Source organism: Tenrec ecaudatus, chromosome 2, assembly GCF_050624435.1.
Source record: "Tenrec ecaudatus isolate mTenEca1 chromosome 2, mTenEca1.hap1, whole genome shotgun sequence".
Lineage (NCBI taxonomy): Eukaryota > Metazoa > Chordata > Mammalia > Afrosoricida > Tenrecidae > Tenrec > Tenrec ecaudatus.
In genome coordinates, this window is record NC_134531.1 from 164,976,280 (window position 1) to 165,002,294 (window position 26,015).

Genomic DNA, 26,015 nt, shown 5'->3' on the forward strand with positions numbered 1-26,015 from the left:
ATAGTTCCTCTTGTGGTGACCCCCAACCATAACATTACTTTCATTGCTACTTAACTATAATTTTGCTGTTATGAATTGGGCGACCCCAGTGAAAGGGTCATTCAATTCCCCCCCCCAAAGAGGTCGCGACCCCCATGTTGAGAACCGCTGCCCTAGTCCAGTGCTGCATCATCATCTTCCTGCAATCAGTTCCCTGGGTGGAGAACTAAGGGGCTAAATTCTAGAATATCACCAATTTAGAGCACAGCACTTTCAAAATCCAACAGCTAGCTCTAAATTAAAACCAAGCCAATCAACCAGTACCTCACAATTTTGAATCCTGCCTTTTAAGCCTTTTATTTCCTAGAGAGAGTGCTTGATAATGAATTTTATTCTTGCTGTCCTAAGCCAAACCAACCCCCATTAAAAAACGAAAATCAACTAAGCACCCAAGCAGAAAAGCTGTCACACAAACACACAAAAATAGTTCAGTTATTGAGAAGGAATGCCCCTCTCCTACTCATCTGATTTTACATTCTAGCAACTGTAACAATCTAGAAACATCTGTTCCTGACATTGTTAAATGGCTTCAATAACCAAGGGGAGTTGGGGGGGGGGGGGGGAAGAGAGCAAGCAGGTATTTATGATGAAATAATTTTACAGGCTCATTAAACTACAGTTGAAGTCTAGTGTTCCAACAATAAGCAAAATTAGCAACATAACAGTTTTCTTCAAAGAGGTCCTGCGACTTTAATCTCATTCTCCAAGAGTCCTGTGATCCTAGAAAGAGGAAGAGAGCCAAACGACAGGGACTGTCTTCCTGAGCTATTGGATCACCGTCAACCACTCCTTATAAAACAGCAAGATCACAGTCAAGAACATCACTTGTCATTCTAAAGCTTTAGTGAGTGATTTGTCCAAAGAAACAATTACATAAAATGAAAACACAAAACACACACCACATTTTAGACCTGGAGTTCACAAAGAGGGGTTGGTAAGTAGTCAGCATGATGGCTAAGGCCAATCTCCTCTCTCTGAAGGGCAGCCGGGGAGGACCCAGGTTAAACACACACGCACGCACGCACGCACGCAGTTTGACTATCTCTACCCACAAAGACTTGTTATGACTGGGGAGAGTATTTGTGAAGGTAGCTGTGTCTAGGAAGGTAACACTTTGGGTGATTAAAAACGTCTTTGGGAGAAACCTGCGTAAGGTCTTAAAAATGACCAACCCCCCCCCCCCTCCCCACGTGCTTTTCAGAGTAAAGGAATGCCGACTTCTCGGGCTCTTCCTCCAGTGGGAAACCAGAATTCGGTCCCAAGGACCCAGCGTGATAACCAAAGTCAGATGCCCTGGTGTCTAAGGCCAGCGATGACCCCAACCGGAGCCTCGTGGTTTGGAGTCACCGGAAAAGGCCCCAGGGCCAGAGTTACAAATGCCGGGCGAGGTATGAACGCAGGGCTGAAAGGCATTACACGTTGTGAATGTGGCGGTTTCCCAGAGGCCCTTGAATGTTCATGTGCAGGCCCGGCAATATCTTTTGTAAACTTCAGCCTTGCCGTATTTCTGAAGAAGTTCTTGCGCCTGTTGCTGCATCTCTGGGGCCACACAGCCAGGACGCTGGGCGTCCATGTGATGCAGGACGCAGCAGCACTCCAGCACATCCGGGAAGGGCCAGGCCTGAAAGATGGTACCCGAGTGAGAGGAGAACAGCCCCTGCACCGAGACTCCAGCCACAGCCACGTCCCAGCACATCACCCTCCCTTCAATCTCTTCACATCCACTCAGAAAACGCGGCTGCTCTGGTGGTCAGAACCATCGAAACATACTTTTCGGGCAGTAGCCTACCAGATGATATCGTGCCAATTTCAGTTTGACTTCTAACCACACACTACAAATTTCATTTGGTTTTTCTGAGGTCTGTAATTGCTTGTGTGGCCAATCACTGTCACAAAATATTTGAGCTAACCAAGGAGAACTGCAGCTTGGACTGGTCAACGCACGCATGTGTAGGGCTCAGACACTGAACTTGGTATAGTCAGCGGGTAGTAGTTTGACTGGATGAACGGGTATCAAGCTTACCTTAATGCTCTCAGGAAACTGAGCCATCCTCTCATTGGCCTCTGTAAGTCTTTTAGTTAGTTCAGGCAGGGAAACGGGTTGGATTTCGTCTTCTTTACTACTCATAAAACAACAGTATAAGAAGTCATGTCTCGTGTCCCACGCAATGTTGATTAGCCCACAAATTAAGTTCCTTACTCATCAAATTCTTTCCCTCAATTTTTAAATACAAAGGTCCAGAGGAGGTAACTTAATGTACTGTGACATAAAACAATTTTCAAAATGCATAATGACTGTCTAACTAGCAGGGGACTTGAAAACATTCTTGGAAAAGTGGCACGAAAAAGTAACGGATTTTTCCCACGGCCGTTTTCAAGGGCAGCCCCAGGACACTCGGGAGCCTCTGAGCAGAAGGCCTGCTGCTTCTCCTGCGGGACAGCTAGACAGAGCTGGGTGCTGGCAACCGTATGGACGGAGGTTTTTCTGGGCAGGGTGTCCTGGGTTAGGAAATTCTTTAGTTTTATTACAGAAACCAAATATAAAACATGGAACGTGGTAGTTTAAGTTGCTTATGTCTCTGGTTCATGATTTCAACGGAGTATTTTTAGGGGACTAAAATCGGGGTGAAGTTTAACTTTTTAAAGTTAGCGGTAGTAGCCCTAAGTTTATGGCTTTTATGTTCTCGTCCCTATGCCGAGGAACATAATTGAGGTAAAAGGCAATCAGCATAAACAAAAAACAAACCCATTGACATTGAGCCGATTTTGATGTGACCTCCTAGAACAGCAGAGAACTGCTCCCTCCGTCTTTCTCCTGAGCGGTGGCTGCTGGGTTGGAAAGCTCTCCTGGTGATGAACAATGGTCTAATGCTTAACCCACTGAGCCACCTGGGGCCCATGACCATTACAGGGAATGGTCCAGTAACGGTAACCCACTGTAAAGCCACACAGCCAAGGGCTCAGTGACAGAGCAAATGACACTCGCAGTGACGGGTCACTGGCTCCTGCATTCAAATCTTGAGGGGTCTTCTCAGGGTGCACTGGTGGACATTACCCTTTCCGCCCGCTGGCCTTCTGTGACTGGATGAATTCTGTACTATGGACAATCAGGAAGCAGAATTCCTGAAATAACCGAGGTTTGAGTTGGTACCCCGTGTTACAGATGAGGACACTACTAAGATCTTGCAGGAGGTCACATAGCAGGGCCAGGATTAGAACTGAACTGGGCCCGACTCCCAAGCCCATGTCTTCATCACTGCATCATCCCATTTCCAAATGACCGGGCTCCTGTCGCCGCGTACCTCTCCTAGTGACCTGATCATGCTGCTCAGTGCTTTCTATTCCAGCTTCATTTGACTGATATTTACCTCTGGCCCCGAGGACTACAGACGGGGTTTTCTGCCTCCTGCGCAGGCTCACTGGAGTCAGGACCGTTCACGGTGGGTTTACAGAGCTGACTCTTCTGGTGCTGGCGGATCATTTCTGCCAAGGTCTCCTGGACTTCAGCGACAGTTCTCTGCGAGCTCTGGAGACTGGCACGCTGGTCTGAAATGAGCTCCCGACAAGTGGCCGGCACCCTCTCACTCTCCTGTAGGAGTCTTGAGCCCAGCGCTAGAGGCTGACTTAGCTCTGGCTGGCAGGAAGCCTCCGGTTGGGCTTCCTCAGGGCTGGCATCATCCACTGGCAGGCTGTGCTCAACCACTTTCCTGCTGTGAGCCGCACTGACCCAGACACTGGGCTTGGAGCAAGGCCTGGAGAGGGACCACCAGAACTCATACAGCCGTCCATATGCCAAAAAGGCCTCCAAACTTGTGAAAGCCGCCATGCCGGGGGAATGAGGGTCGCCCAGTTTCTCTCTCAGATGGTCACAGCCTGGAAGAAAAGGAGCTGGGGTGGTAAAACCTCTTCTGTGGAATCTCTGCTCCCCTCCCACCCCGGTCGGGTGATCTGCAGGAACACGTGCCTTCCAATAAAGCCAACTGAGCTAACGTTTCCTGACTTGAGATAATGCCCCAAGCATCCCTCTGGACCAAAGGCCTTCGGTCATATGGCTGAGGCACTGAGTCTAACCCTGCAGCCACGGGATTTGCTGTGCTGCCCCCCCATTCACTGGAGCCCTGGCTGATGTGAACAGGTACAGTGCTCAGCGGCTAATGAAAGGGCTGCAAGGCCAAGCTCACCCAGACGTGCCCTGGAAGAAAGGTCTAGTAATCTCTTTCTGAACGATTAGCCAATGAAAGCCTTTGGAGCACAGCTCTATTCTGACACACATGGACCCCACGGTGACGGGGGTGGGGTGGGGTGGGGGGGCTCTGATTCGTGACATTACTCCGCCTCATATGGTGGCTTTACCATGTGTGGGAACAGCCCAGCTATGCTGATGACCTCAGAGCTTTCTATTCACGTGACCTCGCTGGCGGCCTGTCTCTTCAGCTCTGCTGTCACCGACGGGGAAGCCCTGGGCCAAGGTGGCAGGCATTTACCATCAGGAAGAAAGGCCGAGCAGAGCTCCTGCATGATGGTGAAGTTTCCCGACTCGTAGCTCCGGATTACTGCCCGCAGCAGAGCCTTCACGGCCTCCTCCCAGGAAGCCATCTGCTGGCTCAGTATCGCCAAGGTCAAGTCGTGGCTAATTTGGAGCAGGAGCTGGAGGAGGAACCGAGTCTCAGTTAAACACTTTAAGAAAGGCCTGCTGCCTGCTTTCACTTCCCCACCAGAGACCCCAAGTCCCAGCTAACTGCACCCGAGCACGAGCATGCGCCACCTGGTGGCAAACTCTGCAGCTCAGAAGACACCTTGCCATTTTGCATTGGAGGAAAACAAAAAGCGAGCATCTGAAACTTCTAGAACAGCTCTCATTCTCCTTCTTTAAAAATGAGGGTATAATGAACATAAAGCTCATCAATTTTCAGTATACAATTTGATGAGTTTTGAAAACCAATACCGTGTTCTCTATCACTACCACCCTGAAGGCCTCAACCATTTTCATCAATCCACCCTTCCCACAGGCCCCTCCCCCCAGCAACTGGTGATGTGCTCCTGGCCCTGCCCAGTTCACCTCGCCTGGCGTTCACACACACGAAACCACACCGTATGTCTCGACTTGTGTGTCTGGGGGTCCTTCACTTAGCAAGATGCTTTCGAGACTCACTATGTTGAGTCCCACAGTGGCACACCATGTCCCCTCACAAAGACCAGGTCTGCTCTTGCTTTAAAACGCTAAGCTGGGAGCTATAAGAGAATGGGTCTAGCAGGCACAATGCATCAACACGGCGAGCGCTGACAAACACTGGCTCGGGACCCAAGCACATCCCCCAAAGAACACAGTTCTTTTGTGAAGTGGACCAAGGGAACACAAAGGATTGGAAGTTGTATCTCGTTCATTAAAATATATACAAACACGTGAACACACAATGTGTTTACACAAATGTGATGAGTTACCTTCTACACTATTTTGTGCTTTCTGGCATCTTTGCCAACGGGCAGTAATTCCTTTGAAGGGATTTCCTCGGTTGTCTGGGCCTGCCTTACTCTCTTCTGAAATGCTAGCCAGCACCCTGCTTGTTCCCTATTCCATTAGCCACGACTGACCCTGTGGTGCGGGCGCAGCTGGGTACCTGTTTGGAGGGTGTGTTATTTGTAGCAGATGGATACTTGATACTTTGCAGCTTCTGAAATACCGCCTGATATTGCTCGGGAGTGTCCAGGCCAAAGGCGCTCTTCCACACGGCAGCCACTCTCTCAGCGAAGGGCCCTTCGGGCGCAGTGGTCCAAGCATGGTAGAGAGAGGAGCTTCTACACTCGAAAAGCTGCCTTTCCTCCAGATGTTTGGACAGTAGCTCAAGAAGGCAAAACACTAGTCTCTGACCCTGGAGAGGAGAAATTGTTACATGAGAATAGGCCTTAGTCCAGGAGAACTTCAACCACACACAGGCCACTAAAGATCTGTGGTCCAGTTGTGGGTGGGGAAAGATGGGCTCATCAGATTTTTCCTGCCCGTGTCCGCTGCAGCCTTGGGAATGCATGGCAGAGTGCAGGGGGTTGAAGAGCTGTAGGTGGCAGGCGGTGGGGCTCTGAGAGCTGGGGCAGGCCTGTTGGACTCGTCCACGCTGATTTCAGAGAGGGCGTGAGTGGAGGAGAACAGAGGCAGAGAAAAGGCCTGGAAACACCTTCGTCGCGAGACTTGGCAGCTGGCATGTGTTCTCTCAGCTAAGTTTCAGAGGGTCCCTGGTGCACAGAGGCAAGAGAGCCCTGAACAGATCCATGTTCAGTAAAGGTTACAATTTTTCTTGTTTTATTAACAATGCTGTTTAAGCAAAAGAATGAACTGCTAATCATCATTCTGGACCCTTGGGGGGGGGGCATGCGGGGATGTGAATAAACTCTGGGTCTGATGATTCTACAAACAGCCCACGGAGCTTTCTGGACTCTCCTGTTGTTGCTGTCCCTTTATCTGCAGTTCCCAGCAAGGCCTCACCGGCTAGCTCTTTCCCTGAGCCGCCAACACTCAGCCAGAAACCGGCCAGAGGCCGGTACTCTGCTAGAGACGGAGGAACTGTAAGCGTTCAAGCCGGAACCCCACCATCCAAAATGGACCAAACGTTTCAGAAAGGAATGTGGGCGGGGCGACTGTGAAGGCTCTCTCGGCTTTGGTGTGTGAGAAAGGCAGTGACTGACAGGGAAGCGCTTTTATTCCCGCTCCTTCACACCTTTGAGCTGGAGAGAGCCGCCCGGCCGCAGACCTAACACTGGGCTGCTGCCATCGGCGAGGAGCAAACACTCCACTACCAACCCCAGGCTGGAGGTTAGTCACAGGCCAGTCAGCAACGGGCAACGCCGCGGACAAGCACTTCGCCCTATTCTCAAAGGAGCCTGGGGAAAGTAAGCCACTGTCCTTCAGAGGCGCCACCTGACCAGGGCACGAAGGAAGACACCTGCGAACATGTGGAATGCGACTGGGACGGGCCTTGGCCCGGAGCCGAGCTGCTGGACCGACCTTCAGACTTTGGTGGAGCTGCAGGGCTTCTTGGGCTCCCACCCAGTTCCTGGCCAGCAGCAGCTCTTGCGCACATCTGAGGGCCAGCGAGGCGGACAGCTCCTCCTCTCCGACGACGGCAGCCAGCTCGGCAGCTGTTCTGAGGGAGGCTGCGTCGCCCTTTTTGGCCAAGACTTTGGCTGCATCGTAAGTACAAGCGGCCCCTAAATAGCTACGGTACAAAGAAATAGCTGCGATCAAGACAATCCAACGGCATTTCATAGAGAGGCCTTACTACGCGGCAGATGCTTTCTGAAAACATAAACAGTAACACTATGATCTGCTCTGCCTTGTGGGCCTTCCTGTGGTCGCTCTCCGAGTGTCCCCGCTTGCTTCGGTCAAGGCTGAAGCCAGCAAGCTCACCAGAGAGACTCAAGCATTACTGAGTGGGAGACATACTGGAACCTATGCTGTATTGAAGTACAGCGGGGGTGTAATTACTTCCCATTCCCTTTAACGGATCATATCAAAGCGTTCACTGATGCTTCCCAATCTTGTCATGGTTGATGAGGCAAAAGACCTGAACTTATAAAATGTGGGTGTACCAGCCCCCAAACTGAAACAAAACAGTACGGGTCATCGCGCTGCTAGAAACAATCCCCAGGGAGGAACCAACAGCAGTACCATATATACTCGAGTATAAGCCGACCCGCATGTCAGCCGAGGCACCTGATTTTACCACAAAAACTGCATACAAAATGTGCTCAAAACCTCGGTTTATACAGGAGTCTGTGCGGGTGCATGCTGCGCAGCAACTGAGTCTCTTGGGGGCAGAATGAGAAACGACCATGGCCAACTCAAAGACAGTGGCTGGCACTTGCTTAGCACCAGTGCTGCTTCCCCAAAGCAATACCCATCTCCTGCACCGTCAGGCTCCACCTCCGCATGGGGCTCATCACACCTCTGCCAAGTCTCCTATTGCAAGGCCCTGGCTCCTCATGCTCCCTGTTCCTGGAACACTCCCACCCACATAGCACAAATTCCCATCTATTCGCATGTTGCCACTTTAGCCATGACTGAACTGGCTTGCAGCCTGGATCCTAGGAGGGGTTCTGGTGATTTAGGTAAGTACTACTGGGCTAGATCCTTGGTCCTAAGTAAGAATGCTTTTAGAATGTTCTAGTCACTGGATGTCCATATTCACGTGTAATGATTTTATTCTTGTCCTGCTTTCTTAGTGTGGTGGTTATGAAATGGACTGTGAGCCCCAAGATGGGCAGTTCAAAACCACCAGGCACTCCCCAGGGGAGAGCTGGGGCTTTCTACTCCTGGTAAAGAGTGAGACAGTCTCAGAAGCCCACAGGGGCAGTTCTACCCCATCGTACAGGCTTGCCGTGAGTCAGAATTAACTCGAAGGCAGTGGGTTTGGTTGTGGTTTGCTTGGTAGCTTCTGGGTGGAGCTCTTTGCCTCGGGCTTACCACTTGGCAGCCATGGCGTAATGGCCGTCTTTTTCCAGGACGGCCCCCCAGCTCAGGTACAGGTCCTTCAGGATTGGGTCTTCTGGGCGCAGCCGGGCTTTCGCAATGGCAATAGCTTCCCTAGAGGTAAGAGGAGATATTAACCAAAATCCAGAACTAGCTGTCCCATTTGTATTGTATCATTCTAACGTCCAATAAAAGACTTATTCCTTAATGACAGGGGCCACTTGTAAAGGCTGCGTGCACTTGATTCCAAACTGGGGCCAGCAGTTCTTCAAAAGGTGGTCTGAGCCCCTCTCGGGCTCCAAGGTCAAAACTATTTCCACAATGAAACTGAGGCTATCTGCCCCTTACGTTAGCACTTGCACTCAGAGGAAACTGGGATCTTAGCAAGAAAGAAGGTGAACGCTCTGGTCAAAGCAGTTAACTCATCAATTTTATGAAATCCCGTGAGCACACGTCTTTCCATTATGGGAAGGGTACACGGGACCTCAGCAGAGACTGTCTCTGGGAAAAATGCAAATGACCAAATCTGAGCTGAACTAGTTGCTGGTTTTTCGTGCAATCTCATTTCTGCTCCCAAGAATGACCAACACCAGGCTCAAATCGTTAATCAGACTTGGGCATGTGGCAGGCATTTTCTGAAAATCTAAACAGCAAGACTAGCCACCTTACAGAAGGCAACGGACAGGATTTGTTGCCAATGGTAACATTTGTGCATTTAGGCAAAAAAGGAGAATTCTGGATAAAACATGGGCCAGCCACCGGGGGCTTGACAGCTTCTCATGTTGTTACCCCCCTCGGCGCACTGCGAGCGCCACCCACAGACCTGTAGAAATGGTTGGACTTGAGAAGCTCCACAGCTTCATACACTTTGTGGATGGAGAGCAGGTGTGAGGCAGCCTTGACATACTGATCCTGAAAACACAGCTGTTTGGCAAAAGCTTCCACGGCCCACAGCCACACGTGGTAGCCAGCTTTAAGACAAAGAAAAAGAAGCAACAGCTAGATAATTGAAGGAAAAGGGAAAGCAAGCAGGCATACTTGCACTGGGAAAGCCTGGTTTCCAGAGTCGCTGCAGGAACAACATTTGATACGAATTCAATTGCCATTAAGATCATGCGCCCCCGGCCGGCACCATCGGACACTCTGGAAGGTCAATGTTGCATTACTTTCTCATACATACAAGATGAAGATGGCACCAAAAGACGGCCACCAGGAGAGCGGTTACTCTTAGTGGGCGAGGGGAGAGCGTGGCTGCGGCCCGCGGTGAGCCCCTGCTACCGGGAACGTAATACTGCTACTACCTGGATGCTGGTGGCGAGAGCAAGCATCCCAGGGTCCAACTCATGGTACCCTCATCAGGCGTTCTCCTCTCCCTCCAGGATGCCTGAGCAAAAAGCTCTAGAGCAGCACCAAACGGAGCCTGGCAGGAAAGGCTGCCTTGTTATTCTGGTACCACCGGCCCTATATCCTTTCCCCGGAGCCAACCATCATGACGAGTTTCTTTTGGAGTGTATGGAAGACGCTGTGTCTGTACCTTCACTGCTTTCACTTACTGCAACTGGCAGCTCTTTGGCACCTGTAGAGGTTTCTAGGGCATGGACGACTTCCGCAGACACTTAGTGATGCACTGGCCCCGGCCACGTTGCTACTACAAACACTGCTGCTGCCAACGCCCATGTGGGCCTGCTGCTCAGCGTGTGTGCAGTGAGAGAAATTCCAACAGAGGGAACTGCCAAGTCGACGACACATGCATTTTAAATTTCAGTAGGCATGGCCAAACTGTCCCACCGAATTTTCACCAATTACAATCTTGCTAATACTGTGTGTCACTGACCAGCATTTTTAAGGGACTTGGGTGGGAGGGATTGGCCTACTGTTGTGGAACAAAGCTAATTTTGCACCATGATTGTGCCCGTAGGTCATTTTGACATGTATCCTGACAGGAACATACCTACTGGTGCCATGGCCACAAGGCTGTCTGTCAGCTCCCCTCTCTCTGCTGCCGTCTGGAGAACACCCTGCAGGTCTCCTTTCCAAAGCATGAGCTGGTGAAATAGCTCAGGGTGGCCGTTTTCCAAGTGACCCTTTCCTGTCCAGAGGAGAGAGGAGATTCAGGAGATGTCTCAGCGGATTTCAGAAGGTTTCAAAATGAACAAGAAGGAACTCCTTGTATGAGTAGTCACTTGCTGATGGCGAAGCCACCAACCAGAGGAGTCACGAAGCCCGGTCAGTCACGCCGACCACTGCACGCATAGGCTGTCCACCAGAAGCAAGGCTCTTTATGAGCCGGGGCTCAATTTTAGTTTGTCAACATGGAACAGTAGCCATTGCAACCCACGGGCTGGCAGCTATAAAAGCACAAAGTGTTGTTGCTGCTACTGGTGATTGCCCTCGAGTCACCTGCAGCCTGTGGGACCCGCATGTTATTAAAGCAGTACTGTGCTCCACACGGATGCCCTGGCTGCAGTCTGAATGAAGAGGATCACCAGACCTCTTTTTCCCAAATAGCCTCGGTGGGTTCACACTGCCAACCGGTGGCTCAGCTGTCAGTGCACACTGCTTGCAGCGCCCCGCCCAGGCACCAGCACAGAGGGTCAGGGGGGCATGAAGATGAAGGGGCTTGCCGACTCGAGTCACCTCACCTTCCAGCTCCATCATCTTGTACAGTGTGGCCCTGTCGGTGAAAAGCCCCAGGTGGTAGCGACCCTCAAGAGCAGCAGCCACGTCCTCATGTAGCTCTGTTCAAAGACAAAAAGCACGGCCAGACGGAATGCTTACTCCCACGTTTCTGAACGGATGTCTCAAACACCCATTTCACAGACAGAGGCTGGAAAGAGCCCTGCGGCCTGGCTTTCCCGACAGAGACCCGCTGTGGCGGCTGAGAGGGAGCAGAGCAGGAAGGCGGAGTCCATCCAGTGCAGTAGCCCCGGCAAAATCCAAGGACACAAACTGGTTTCTGGTTTGCTCGAAGAAGGGTGTGGGGGAGGGTGAAACTTGAAAAGCCAATACAAGATTCATTTAAGAAATGATCCACACGTGATCTAGTTTATTTAAATACGGTTAGAACAGCAAGAAGCAGAAGCAGCAGCCCTAGTAAGCAAAGGCAGCTCCCGAACAGTCACTGGAGCCCGACAGAAAGGGATTCAGTAGCCATTCTCTCTTTAAACCAACCGATTTTCCAGTAAGGGGAGTAAGGTAAGAGTGTGAAGTTAATTGTAGAAATCATAGAAAGCTATCACAAAGGTAAAAAAGAGAGCCTGTCCATTCCATCTCCCTGCACTTGCACGGGGACACGGGCGTCTCAGGAGGAAGGTAAGCGGCGGCGAGGCCCCGGCAGCCGCGGAGGGTGGCGGCCGTTACGGGAGGTCGAGAGCGGCACACCTTCTCTCTCGAATCGTTTCATAAGTTAGGATTTCATTTGATCACACGCATCCCTTTCAACATGTAAAATTAAATAAAATGATCCTATGTGCTCATAGCAATATAATTGTCAGTAATGAAACGAGGGCCTTGAAAACACAAAACACAGCTCTCCACAAAGAAAAGTTTTTCTAAGGAATGGTCATGTGGGCAGATTCCTCCCTCACAAGCAAGGATATTCTCTGGCTGCTGTTCAGTGGGACAAAAGAGTAGGAGACACCAAGCCACACATCAGTCCTGGCACGCCGCTGCCTCTAGGAGGCCAGATGCCGGGACCGTGGGTCAGACACGGGAGTGTGCAGTAGCACAGAAAAGTATAGGGAAGGACAGACCATGATAACCTGGGACATCCTCCCCTCCCCTCACTCATGGGCCAGTCTCTAGAAGACTGTGGAGTGGCAATAATGGATTTTGTACCTTTGGAGTGTTTTGCAGTTGCTAATACCAAACAGTCCTGATGAAGCTCCTCTTTGGACTTGTGGTCCAAGCTCGTACTCAGTGGCAGCATGGAGCGCGCTTTTCTCTTCTTGAGCAAGGCTTCTGAAAAGAAATCAAAGTACAGGCAGTCTCACCCAAAGGGAGGGTTTACTGGGCGAGTATAATCTACGGGGTTTAGAGAGCTCCTAACCCAGTAAAGAGCCCCCCCCACCCCCAAATACTACCAACCAAAGCAAGACTACACTTCAAGTGCTAGATAACAACAACCAAAAGTCCCCAAACCACACCACCCAAAAAACTCAGCTTCGAATTTTGAGTTCCATGTACCAACTATCTTGGGACGCATTTAACATAATACTTGTATTATTAGATACCAACCTGGCTTCTCTTTAGGTGGTTCCTTTTTCGGCAATGTTATTTTGTTGCTAATGATGGCTTTCGACCTTTCAAAGCCCAAGGAAGCTGGGGAGTAGACAACTGGTTCTGTAGAAACTGTCATGGGAGGAAGGAAAGGAGAGCTGGCATCAAGGGACACAGACAGAAGCAAATGCTCTGACACTGTGCAATGGCATCTTGTCTGGTATAGGACCTAATACAATGGCTTGGAAGAGAACCCCCCAAACACACTGAAACCACACCAATAGTGCAGCGTCCAAGTCCTCAAAGATGCTGAGCTGGAGCTGAGCACACAGGCAGGTCAGAGGCACAGTTTCACACCAGCCTACTTTCATTTCCTTGATTCCATGAAGAAATCCTGGAGTAAACACACGGGCTCTCCCACCTACCTGCCGACTCCAGGCTGCAGGGCACCTCAGGCTCCCCGGCGTCGGCCTCCCCCTCGGCGTCCGAAAATCCGTTCTCCACAGGGCCCGGGCTCTCCTTCCTAATCTCTTCATTTCCGTCCAGAGACTCCTGTTTCACCGGCACTCGTGTGGGGGGCTTTTTCTTCTTTTTGGGCTTTGCTTTAAGTTGAGTGAATCTTTTTTTCTCTAGTTCAATGCTTTTTTTGCCTGTAGGAATGAGTTTTTTAAAAAAGGACAGACTGAAATTTTCATTCTTGATTGACAAGCCTTTGAGGGAAAGTCCCCAACACTGCACTGCTCTCCTTTCTGACAGCACTCTTACCCGGCCCCCTTCGCCAGCACATTTCAGAGTTCACAGCACCAGGTGGCTGGATACACCCAACTCAACTTTGACTGTCTTTTGAATCCTCACACCCTCTTGTGGGCACCACCAACCCTGAGATCTGGGGGAAACTTGGCACTGGTGTGCCCTGGCGGGGATGGACTGACCGGCTGCTCCCTACAGTAATCCGGTGGGAAGACATGCTCTTGCTTCTTCCCACTCACGCAGACATTCCGCTGCTTACGCGAACACGGCTCCAGGAATACTATTACTTAAAAAAGTTCTGAACACTTGTGACCTTTATTTCTAAATCAAATATATTGGTGTATAACACAATAAAACACAGCATTTTAAAACACTTTGATAAACACTGACATCCACGGACTAACCCCCACAAACAAGATATGGCGTATGTGTGTCACCTGCAGTCCCTCAGGTCTCCTCCTGCCGCATTCACCCCCCCTAGGTCTTTGGCAATCACCCATCTGCTGTCCCTCTGGCTTGGTTTTGCCTATTCTAGAAGTTCATATACATGGAAACATGGAATTATAGAGGGTGTTGTTTTGTGCTGGCTTCTTTTGCTCAGCACAACGGCTTCCTTTTTATCAGATTCACCATGCTGTGTGTCTGTGTCTACTTTCTTCTTCGCTGCGGACCAGAATCCTGCGTGGGGACCGACCGCGGTGTGCTGACTGGCCTGAGCAAGGACAGCTGGGGTGGTTCCAGCTTGGGGCGGTGACTGATACAGTTGCTACGAGCATCCTCCTGTACAAAGTCTTTGCGTGCCCATCTTTGAGGCTATTCCTAGCTGATACGGTTGTCAAGTTTTCTTATTGCTCACGGAGTGGACGGACTGCTACCATTTAATCTTTTACAGCCAGAATGGGTTCAGCTTGCCTCTCCCATTCAAAGTGCTCCACGTTTGGCTGGTGGAGGCCTGTGGGAGTTGGCGTCTCTGCCCTTTGAAACACCCCCTGGTTCCTTTTCTTAAGAACCAGTCAGTCAGGGTCGACCAGCAGGCCTTCTGAACCCAAGCAAGAGGGCAGTGGGGAGGGACCGGAGACCAAAGCAAGTGGGTCCTAGGTTCTGACTGACCTTGAGGAGGCCGGGAGTGGGCCTGCATGGAGACGAGCCATTTATAAACGCAGAAATCATCTGCCCCGGAGTAGATGCAGTCTGGATCCACGGGGGACCAGGCCACACACAGCAGGCGCCCGCGATGTCCTCGGAAATTGCAGACAGGCTCTTCTTGAAGAGTGTCCCACACCTAAAACCCAGGGCCCCGAGACAGAACAAACGGTCGGTAAGTCTACTGTTCTGGGACGTCGCTTCTCAACACGGCCGTGGTTGGATGCTTTTTCCTCGTGTGCTTTCCCTGTTTTCTTTTTCAGAGTTCAATTTCAGGGGGCTGCTGCTGATGGGAAGGGGATGATCTGAGTGCATGCTGCGCCCCATGGGTTCCAGTATTCAAACGAGGATTGAATGTTAGTCGGGGCCGAGGGCCAGGCACTGAGGAGAGCCTACTGACTCAGCGCATAGTTAGGGTGCTTAGTTCTTTTCTCCCCAGTGATTCCTGGGCAGGTGACCCATGGCCTGAATGTTTCCACTCCCCACTTCAGAGGCAGCCTTCCAGGGACCCCAGACACCTCCATAAACCCCCACCCTCAGGTCCTGCCTCAGCTCCTTAGGTCTTTTCTGGTTTGGACAGTCTAAACTCAGGCTTTGCATGCTCCTCACGCTTTTGAACTTAGAGATCTCTGACTTACTAACGGAGCACTAGAAGCTGTCTTTGTGATTTCTCATACAACGCTTCTGTGTTCAAGTGAGAAGGGGAGTTTCGCACATAGGTGTAGTCCACATACCGATAGCAAGTCAGAAGGAAATCTCTTTCAAAAACGTTACCAATTTCCCCTTGCATTTAAAGTGAAAACCCAGGGTTCGCCTGTCCAAGGACGAGGTATGTGAAAGAAAACAAAATGCCTTCCAGAGTGCAGAAATGTCCTTTCTGTAGAGGCTGATGGGCAGGGGTAAGAGGGAGGAAAACAACGTGTCACACGGGGAAAACAGTACAGGGAAGAACCCCAAAAGGCTCATGAACATGACGATACCTGGGCCGTCCCATCGTAGGAAGCAGACACCAGCCTTCCGTCATGGTGTGGGCTCCAAGCCAGGCTGGTAATCTTGGCCGTGTGTCCTGAGAGGGTCCGGTATGGCTCTGTGATGGTTACTGGTGACTCCAGATTGCCCTCTAAAGGGGAAGGGGGAGATGTCATTGCCAGCAGCAACCTAGAGACGTACGTGTTCGTCCGAGGGACACCAGGGCGGAGGAGAGACTGTGTCGCCGGCTCTCGAGATGACTCAGCAGGCAAGGGTGTCCAGTGGTTCCAGTGTGGGCAGACCCACAGGCAGCGGCAAGTCCACGGAAGCCATCAGACACCACCATGAAAGCAAAGCCTCTGGACACAGCAGCCTCCAACAAGACTCTTCTCTCAAATGCAAACCAATATGCGAACATATACATTTTGGGGGGAGGGAGGGAAAGCAATGACATCAAAAGTTGATGGGAAAATTCTATTCTCTTTGAATTCCATTTTCCCACAAACTCTTTGAAGTCTCCTACATATATGTAAGGTTATACTCTAAATTTGGGAACACATTGGGGTAATTACATAATATTGTGTAACTTGAAGATGTAAGTGTAGGGGCAGTCTGTCTAGCCTGACAATCAGGTCACAGCCTGATGGTGCCTCCTTGTGGGCATGACCTTCTCATAAGGAGGGTCCTGGGGACCTCCCCCTTGGCTCTGCCTTCACCTTTCTGCTGAGAAGCCATGCTGAGACCTGAGTCAGCCCCGTGATGCTTCCACCGCACTGGAACCACAAGACTTTTCACCCAGTGGCCTGTGATCTTCCTGCGTCATTGCATGTGGCTGCCTGAGTCTGCAGAGGGACTGATGGACTAGTGTCAGACTTGTGGACTTGAGTTGGACCAAGCTGGGATGTTTTCCTGACAGACAACTACTTCTTGATAGAAAGCTTTCTTTTTTTCACATGAGTGTCACTGGACCTGTTTCTCTAGTCAGCCCATTCTAACATTTACATGGAACAAATCAAGATCATTGGTTATTCCTGAGAGATTGAACTTGGGGGTGGGGGGATGGACACATCACTTTTTAAGTTAATGCTTTTAACTAAGTTAACATTTTTATCACATTTGAAGGAATTAAAAAATATATGGTATCTTATTTTTGGCAGTAGAAAAGTAACATTTATTCCAATGCCCAAAATAAAGGCGCAGAGATTAGAATGGGAATGGCGGCTACTGGCACCCTCCCAAGTATGGAGTAACCGTTACCTACGGCAGTCTTCAGGTTGTGCACATAAATGACAGCGCTGTTGGACCCAGAGGCCATCAGGTAGCTCAGGTCTGGCTGGCTGCCATGTTCGTGGTGCCAGCTGATGGCATTCACAAGCTTGTGATGCTGCTGGATGGTACAGATCAGTTTCAAGTTGGGGACCTGGAATATTTCTATTGATCTACAGTAAGAAACACAAGCGAGATGGACCATAAAATTACAGACCATTGCAAACAATATCCTCCGATGCCACCAGCCCAGGCTGACTGGAATGGAACACGGCAGAGAACCCCCCTTATCCTTGCCAAGGTCATTCTCTGGTAAAGACCTCTGTCCAAAGGGTCTTATCCCTCAGACAAGCACATTCAGCCTGTAAAAGTCCTAACCATCTCTGCAGAGTTATGATCTGCAGGGACAGATTACAGTGAGGTGTCCTGCCTGATGTCATTAGTGGTGGCGAGTCTGTCCACAACTCAGGTTGACCTCATGTGGTACAGAGTAGAACTGCTTCACTGCATCTCCTTAGCTGTCATCTTGATGGGAGTGAGTTCGCCAGGCCTTTCTCCCATGTGCCACTGAGTAAGTTGGAGCTGCCCATCTTTAGGTTAGCAGCCAGTCACCAGCTGCATGCGCTACCCGGGCTCCCTTAGGATGATGACTCTTTTTTTTTTTAATGGAAAAAGGTTTTGGCAGGTCCGTAAGAGAGGAGCATTCTGTGAGGCCTAGACAGTCAGCCATGAAAAGGCAAACACAGCCAACACTCTGTGGACTGTGGAGGACACCCAGCTAATTCGGTAGTTTTTAAGCTGCAGTGTCTCATGGATTACCAAGGATAGCAAGGATAACCCAGAAAATCACATACAATTGGGCTTCCCCAACTAGCAAGGCAGATGGCAGGACCAGCTTGTGATCGAATTTACGTGCGAGAACAAAGTTTTTAAATAAAGAAACAAACATACCCATCTTCGTTGCCAAGAGCCATGATTTTGCCATCTGCTTTCCAGCTGATCTCTGTGTGTACTGGCAATTTGTACTGGGAAGCAAAACAAAGCAATCCAGAATATAAATATTGTTCTTCACGGCCCAAGTCTTCCTTATCTTACAGTACGAGGCGGTGCACAGAACTGGCTCCCTCAGACACACTGGAATCCTGAGTCATCTGGTGCCGCTGTCCCAGAAACACCCCAAGAGGGCGGCTTCAACAAGCACGCTGACTCTCTCTCTGTTTACGACCCTCGAAGCCTCAATTTCAGTGCCAGTTCTAGGGGAGGTCTCTGTCAGTTTTCCCCTGGGTCTGGGCGTTCCTCAGTGCAAGGACCACCCACCCTTAGTTCTTTTTTCTTGGGTAAAGGAGGTCTCTCTGATCTCTGCTCTTTTGTTTAATCTCTTTAATGTCTCAAAAGAGCTTGACGCAAGACACAATCTAATCTTGTCGATTTTATCCTGCCTCATTAATATAACTGCCTCTAATCCTGCCTCAGTAATGTGATAGATTTATAACATGCAACACAATTACATCAGATCACTGTGCTCCCATCTGGAAATGGGGTTTTCCTTGTTATGGTAATGAGGCTGTATCAGTGTAGGGGTGTCTTATATCAATCCCTTTTGAGCGATAGGAAAGGGACAGAAGCAAGGAAGAAAACAAGGACAACTGGGGAAGAGCGCCTTCCTGGAGCACCCCTACCCCCCCTCCCAATTCGACTGTACTACAGAACCGTACCACTTGCTAACGTCGCCCACTGGTGGTGGTTTCCATTATAGCAGCACTAGATGACGAGCCCGGCAGCACCGGGAAAAAACATCCCTAAAGTTTAAAATGTTCTCATTCTACAACAGCTACTGTTATAATCTACATAATCAGCCAAAGAGCTGAACATAACCAGGGTTCTAATTGCCTAATTGGAATGGGAAAGAGGGCAGTCAAGAATTAACTGTCTACAATGTATAAAACCACGTGGAAGGCGGCACACTGAAATGAAACAGGCCAGGCGGCCTTGACGATGGGGTGCCTTCGTCTTTCCACAAGTCACACACCCTCCTCTTAGTCCCTTGCTCGCTCCTCTACGGTCCTTCTCTTTCGGACCTTTTGGACCTCAATATGCTGGTACTCCCCGAGAGGAGCCCTCTTTTCCTTACACGTCTCTTTAGCCCACAGCTTCTTTACCTCTCATTTATGTGCAAAGGGATTCTAAATTTCTACTTTCAGTCTAGCTTCCTCCTCGGAACATCTGGACCCATCTCTTCAACTGAAAGTTTGAAGGAAACAGGAACTGTGTTGTTTGCTCACGGCTGAAAGCCAACATTCAGGTGACGTTTAAGACGATGCAGGCATAACATTCACAAGAACTCACTTATGAATCAAATGTCACTTTTATGGTAGCCCCCAGAGATGATCAACAGGTTAAGTGTTAGATTGCTAACCTCATGGTTGGTGGTTCCCATCCACTAGCCACTCCTTCGGAGAAAACTGAGGCGCTCTGCTCCCGTAAAGATTTACAGCTTTGAGAACCCCTCCGTGAGTTGGAATCGACTTGATGGCAAGTGGGTTTTTTGTGCTAGCCAATACAAGGACAACGAGCAACAGGTTCCTCAAAGGAAAGGCTCTATATCTATGGTTTGCCCTCCCCCAAGGCATGTTGACAGCAAGCAGAGAAATGTGAGTGCATGCGGACAATACAGGAGAACAGATAAAAAGTAGTTCTTGGTGTTATTACTGCAGCTCTTATATGTCAATCTGAAATAAATTCCAAACTTAAAATAAAACAAAACACGACAGTTCTGCAGCTGCATTTGGACATCAGATTATCAAAACCAAACCAATCAAAAAACGTATTTTTATGAAAGTGAGTCGAGTAGTTCTCAACCTTCTTAATGTGCTGACCCCCCCCCCACCATAAAATTATTTTTGCTGCTATTTCATAATTTTGCTAGTGTTATGAACTGGGTGATCCCTGTGAAAGGGTCATTCCACTACTCAAGGGGTCACAACCCACAGGTTGAGAACCACTGCTCTTGAGGAAGTAGTTGGTCCGGAACAAACGCCTGACACCCAAGATCTCAAAGCTTTACTCAGCACCACAATCGAGACCAACTTTTCTGGTGGTGGTGGTTTGGCTTTACCAAGGATATACTCCTGCGATGTGTGTTCTAACTGACAAAACCTTTTAGGGACATCTAAGAAATCTGACTGCACACAGTGGGAACATCCAATAACGGCCTCTAGTACACAAGGCGTGGAGGCTGGCAGAGAACAGGGGCCAGCTTCTGGCCACAAAGACTCACTTTAGTTGAATTGGTATCCTTGATGAGTTTGTTGATGTCAAAGGCCTCTCCACTGAGCTTCCAGGGGTTATGCTGTAAAACAACCCCCTCTCCTCCGCAGCTGTACAGCGTGAGGGAAGGCCTGTCTCCTTCTCCTGTGACAGGCAGGAAAAGAACGTTCGCTATTAGCTTGTGTCTCACCGGCCCAATCATTGCTCTAGTGCAGGGTTCTCAAACTACGGCCCGTGGGCCACATGCAGCCCACCGAGGACATTGATCAGTCTGCTGGGTGTTTTCGTTTACTTCAAAATAAGATATGTGCAGTGTGCATAGGCATTTGTAATAGTGTTTTTTAAACTATAGTCCTGCCCTTCAATGGGTCTGAGGGACAGTGAACTGGCCCCGTTTAAAAAGTTTGAGGACCCCTGCTCTAGTGTGAGCAAAGAGCACTCGGACTGGTTTCAGGGGACTACATTTGGGTTACCTGACTCAAGTTCACTGTTGTGCATCTGAACATATTTGCTTTAAACATCCTTCTGGTATTCAGGATAGTAGGGGCCCCGAACCAAGATCACAACATACATGTGCACATTTCTCAATCAAAGCTGTTACCCTGATATTTTCTTCTTTGGACATTTAAATATATGGAACTACAGAACTGCCTTTACCAATTATAAGGAGATGTCCTGAAAGCACGAGTTTCCTGAGCATTACGTCAATTTTACTAACATTAACAATGCAAACAGTGGTCCCGGTAGACTTCTGTGAAGGCACGTTTTAGGCTCGTGGTTCTATCGACAGGGCTAGGAGCATGCCTAGCACCAAGGAAGTTGCCCACGTACTTGGGCTGAGTGAATAAACCAGAGTTGGAGCTCTGTGCTTCACGCTCTCTACCCTCTCTGTAATGCGAGTTCTAGGGAGACTGCTACATGCTCCCTGACAAAGGGCTCCAAAAACGGAGCCTAAGACTTTGTGAAAAACAGTCACTTGAATTCCATAAGACCTACTGCCTTAGGGCCAAGGACAGGAAAAACAAAGCTGAGACCACTTCAGAAACGCCAAGTCTGTTCCGGGTGTGGGTGAGATGGCCCAGCAAAATCAAGGGTATAGCTTAAAATGAATAACACCTGACTAGCTATTAGGGCCCCCTGGAATACTGCTTCCGAGTTGGGCTGAACTGCACGGTCACCAGTTTGAACCCACCAGTGACTGTGGGAAAAAGGCAGGGCTTTCTACTCCTGTAGAGAGTTACAGTCTCGGATTCCCACAGGGGCAGTCCTACCCTGTCCTATAGGGTCACTATGAATTGGCATCAACTCAGTGACGAGTTTCGTTTAAAAACACTCTTTTTAATAGCAACTACCTGCACAGGGACAAGAGAGAGCTGACAGAAGTGGGAGCCACTCGTGTGGGAGCGGATGGCTTCTCCTAACCCAGCTCACCGCCTGCCCTCTCACGGAGCCCCAGGGGCGTACGCAGCAGCATAGCCAGGGAATTGCATTAGACGTCCGTATCAACCTGCCATCTTCCCAATCTAGGGCTGAACCGACAGGGAATGCCCTCGCCTCGATTACAGAACGGTGCAGACACTTACCGAGGGACACAGGCGGTAGTGGGGGTCCCCAGGCTAGAGTGTACACGGTCTTCTTATGATACGTGCTAGAAATCTGTGGTGGTCTGGTGGGGGTGGGAAACACGAAGAGTTAAATGAAAATGCAGACTGGAAAAAAGCACTTTCTAAAAGGTCTCTATTAAAAACTTAGTTGTAGTTACAAAAGAAAAATATTTTATGAGTATAATTTTCTAAATAGTTGAAACAAGTGTGTAAGTAACATACCATAACATAATGTCTATGTGTAAAACGCTAACTCCCAAATGCACTTTACCTAGAAACCAATGCTACCCTACCCTCTGGTGCGTTTTGGATCATTTTCCTACACCTTCCCTCAGTTACCCACTTCAGTAACACAGCAAATGGTTTCATATTACTGGTTATACAGGTGCATAAAGGCTTTCCTTACTGAGAAACACCGGCTGCTTCTTCCACTGGTCAACACAGAAAATCAAACTGCCCCAAAGCTTACCGCTAAGCACACATCACCACCACCAGCTCCACCCCCCCCCCAACAGGGCGCAAGCAAAAGTCTACAAGTCAGTTAGACTTAGGCACGCACTGACGTTCCATTCTTGAATGACGACAAAATTTGGGGCAGACCATCTTTAAAGCTTTTGTTTTAAAAGAAACCTCTTTCTAAGGTAGTTGGGGTCAGAAATATGGGTGAGGGGAGACAGCAGATAGAGTAAAATATGAAAATAAAAATAACATCAATTATTAAGGGTTTGTGAGGTGAGAGGGTGAGGGAGGGAGGGAAAAAAGAGGAGATGATACCAAGGGCTCAAGTAGAAAGACAATGTTTTGGAAATGATGGCAACCTATGTACAAAAGTGCTTGATACAATTGATGCATGGATTGTTATAAGAGCTGTAAGAGCCCCCAATAAAAATTTTTTTAAAAAAGAGGTGTTTGTGGTGATAAATGACAATGTAATGTACCACTAAAGAATGTTTTGGGGAGGAAAGGACAACAGTTTTAGTGCAAATTATATTGTTTGTTTGTGTTTAGGATTCTAGTATTCCAGAATCTGTGAATGAATTAGCTGCTGACTGATTTACTTTCCATGTTTGCCAGTAAATTTTGTAGCTATCCTTCAGGACAAGGAATCAAAATTTCTTTGGCTATGAGAAGCAGAACGAACAGTTTCAGTTGAATGCCTAAGAATATAACTATAGCAATATCCTGTGTGTCCATAGACCTTTCCTCCTCATTTAAGATATTAATTTAACAAACAGCAATTTTTGACTATACAGAACTATGAGTCCAGCTGTCTTTATTTTCCTAAACAACACTGAAATAGTGTAGTTCCTTGTCTTTCAGAATTAAAGAGGGAAAAACAGTTACTTCTATGTAGGTTCTGCAAAAATAAATACGTATTTTTAAAAAAGGTCAATTCTGCAAGATAATAAATTATTTTCCTTTAGAAGTGAATAGTTTAGGGTTAGGGTAAAGAAAACAAAACAAAAAAACAATAGAAATGAACAGTGCAGGGTCTACAATAAGGGTAGGCAATCCTTTCCTCAAGTGGGTCAGAGAATAAATATTCCAAGTTTTGTGAGACTGCCTATCACATTTACTCAACTCGGATTACCATAAAAGCAGCCATAGACAAGACATACACTAATGTGTGTGTCTTTGTTCCATTAACGTCTGACAGGGATAATATTTCACCAAGCTCCCAGTATGGATTAGCATCGTACCACAAGACTTCCGATGACAATGAAACATTCAAGGAATCACGTAGGCGCCCTGGTGACAGTGGTTAAAGCCCCTGGCTGAGCACTGCTGGGCGGTGGGGTAACTCACTAACCACTCAGTGAATGTAGGCACAATATCGGAAACTTATCGGGCAGCGACAGGGTCTGACTTAATGACGCTCTATGACGGACACCCGCTCCACTGGGTCTCCAAGGAAGCAGGCTACTCCCAGGGTGGCTGCTGGGTTCAAATGGCCAACCTTCCCCTAGCAGGTGAGCAGCGTCACTATCACCGAACAGAGAGGCCTGCAAACACCCCGGGATAAAGCAAACACTGCAAAGCTGCTGAAGTTAGCCGGGGGAAGTGACGGAGTCCTTCAACTGTCCAGCAGGTCTCTGTGTGTGTGTGTCCGTTTACGTAAAACTTGGGGGAAGCAAAGGAACTTATTTAGCAGTGCAGCCGCTCTAAGTCACATTCAACTGAAATTTCTGTTTTTAAGAAATAAAATGTGCAACTTGACCCTAAAATTGCTTTTTTCTTTAAAAGTTGCCTAGGCCTTGTGTCATGTAACCCAGGTGTAGGATACCAAAACCACATCCGGCACCGCCATTCGGATCCCTGGGCTCCCTCCTCAGTTCTTACTTGCTGGAATAGGTGTCATACAAGCCCACTTTCCCATCGTCAGTTCCAAAGGCGAGGCAACCTTCCTTGGTCGGGTGCCAGCACAGCTACCGAAAAGCAAAAACAAAAAGCGTTCTCAGAGAAGAGCAGAGAGGAAGGGCAGACGGCACAGTGTTAGGAAACCCCAACGCTGTGCTCGCAGCGTCCACACACAGAACTCTCCTAATTCCACACATCACAGATCCTCGTTGTGCAAGAGACAAAGCAACCTTAAGAACAAAGTGAGAATCATCTGCTCAGACAATCTCACCGTGCCCCACCGCCCCAAGCCCACTGCTAATTTTGTACCTCTTCTTCCCTACATTTTCTTCTGAATAAACAGTGTATACAAACATAAAAAAATAAAAAACGAGTTCAAACAATGTCCACGATCAACTATTGAGTCAAGGAATATAATGCTCCAGAAGGATTTTCAGATTGTTCTATGTGTGATAAGGAAACTCTGGGAATTATTGCAGGTTGACAGTGGTGTTATGGACTGTGGACACGAAGAACGGAGTGGGAGGTAGGGAGGAAAACCCTTTTTGCGGAAGTTCGGCACTTCTGCACTGCTCCGTTTTATTCAAACCACAAATATGCACTCTTTTTGTAATACATAGCCACGAGAAGTTTTCATTTTGGAGGAAAGAAAAATCACAGACACAATTTTTTAAACAGCATTCCATTTTAAAATGAGCATTTTTCATGAGTCAAGAAAACCGTTATCCATATCAAGAAAGAGCACTATCATTTTTAATAATTCAATGTCATTCCAACATGAGATCACATCACAGTTTAATGAATTTAATGTCTCTTTCCGGAATGCACATTCAGGTCCTTTCTACTTTCCTTACTACCAGAAAACACGGTGACCGCAACAAAGCTGTAATGGTTTTAAACTTGGCCTTCTGGAACAGTGGGATAAGAGAAGCTACCTTTGCTTTCCTATTTTTGCGTTTAGAATACTTTGAAACAAGCTTGGATCCCCAGTAGAGTTTATGCTGTGAGCAGACATTCCCTAAGGGAGGATGGTTTGTTCCAACACTCGACAGCACGCTTACCGCTGTGACCTTGGACTTGACGCCTTGCCAGAAACTTCTCACATCATAGTTGTTCTTTAAGGAGAGGGTATTCCACACTCGAATCATGCCGTCCCCAACGCCGATGGCCAAACAGCCGGTGTCCACAGGAGAGAAAGCCAGACTGTAGGCAAACCCACCCAGGGAAGGCAGTGTCCAGCAGCACTCTAGAGTTGACATGTCCCAACACTTGATCTGAAAAGACAGAGAGGCCTACGTATAAACAAGAACAAACATTTCAAAGGGGGAGCTCAGAGTGCTCAAGATCGATGCACTTTAACTCTTTCCAGCAGGCATCTCAGGGGGAAGAAAAGCATGTCTTAGAAAAGAAAAATCTCAACTAAAAATTGTACTGCTCAAAGGGACTGTAGACCTATTTATTCCCAGAGGGCTCAGGGGAATTCAGGGCCACACAATTAATAGGACACAGAACCCTGGCCTCCATTTCCCACAGTTCCAAGCCCTTTTGGTTCCACCGTTCTGGTAATTTCTTTGCTCCGTAAGCTTGAAATAAAGATGAAAATGGCCTCAGGACAGAAACAAAGAAAAAAAATTCAATAGCTGCTAGCCTCAAAAAGCAAATTCACTTATCATACCCAAGGAAGGAGGAGTGGAGAGTTTTACAATTGCTGTTGTTTAATGGACGGGTTTGGGAGAAAATCTATCTACCAGAGACACCTAATGCAAAACAAGGAACAGAGCCCAATCAAAGTCAAGTCAATTCTCTCTCGGAGAGTTTGCATGAAATGGTCCTGCTATTTAAACCAGAGCAAGGGCTCTTTCAGCAAAAGCAGGATGATCTTGCCCATCCTTCTCTGAGCCGACCCCTCCCTTTTATCACGTCGGCTCCAGCAAAAAGGC

The 26,015-nt window shown here is 48.6% G+C and overlaps 1 protein-coding gene across 3 annotated transcripts in view; it reads right to left on the reverse strand.

Moving 5' to 3' along the window:
* Positions 1-704: 704 nt before the first annotated feature.
* Positions 705-26,015, reverse strand: part of GEMIN5 (gem nuclear organelle associated protein 5) — a 35,584-nt gene continuing 10,273 nt past the window's right edge. For 2 of the 3 annotated variants that reach the window (XM_075541878.1, XM_075541877.1), the window contains exons 8-28: positions 25,137-25,349; positions 24,058-24,143; positions 21,697-21,779; positions 20,124-20,257; positions 17,798-17,871; positions 16,838-17,019; positions 15,592-15,731; positions 14,579-14,750; positions 13,144-13,368; positions 12,737-12,850; positions 12,338-12,460; positions 11,143-11,238; positions 10,452-10,589; positions 9,324-9,471; positions 8,495-8,614; positions 7,037-7,247; positions 5,658-5,909; positions 4,524-4,686; positions 3,408-3,912; positions 2,063-2,159; positions 705-1,660 (exon numbers count right to left, since the gene is read on the reverse strand). In XM_075541878.1, the coding sequence (XP_075397993.1) occupies positions 1,496-1,660; positions 2,063-2,159; positions 3,408-3,912; positions 4,524-4,686; positions 5,658-5,909; positions 7,037-7,247; positions 8,495-8,614; positions 9,324-9,471; positions 10,452-10,589; positions 11,143-11,238; positions 12,338-12,460; positions 12,737-12,850; positions 13,144-13,368; positions 14,579-14,750; positions 15,592-15,731; positions 16,838-17,019; positions 17,798-17,871; positions 20,124-20,257; positions 21,697-21,779; positions 24,058-24,143; positions 25,137-25,349 (3,441 nt within the window). In that variant the 3' untranslated portion in view covers positions 705-1,495. The remainder of the gene's footprint in view (positions 1,661-2,062; positions 2,160-3,407; positions 3,913-4,523; positions 4,687-5,657; positions 5,910-7,036; positions 7,248-8,494; positions 8,615-9,323; positions 9,472-10,451; positions 10,590-11,142; positions 11,239-12,337; positions 12,461-12,736; positions 12,851-13,143; positions 13,369-14,578; positions 14,751-15,591; positions 15,732-16,837; positions 17,020-17,797; positions 17,872-20,123; positions 20,258-21,696; positions 21,780-24,057; positions 24,144-25,136; positions 25,350-26,015) is intronic. The other variant, XM_075541879.1, reaches the window with a different exon arrangement.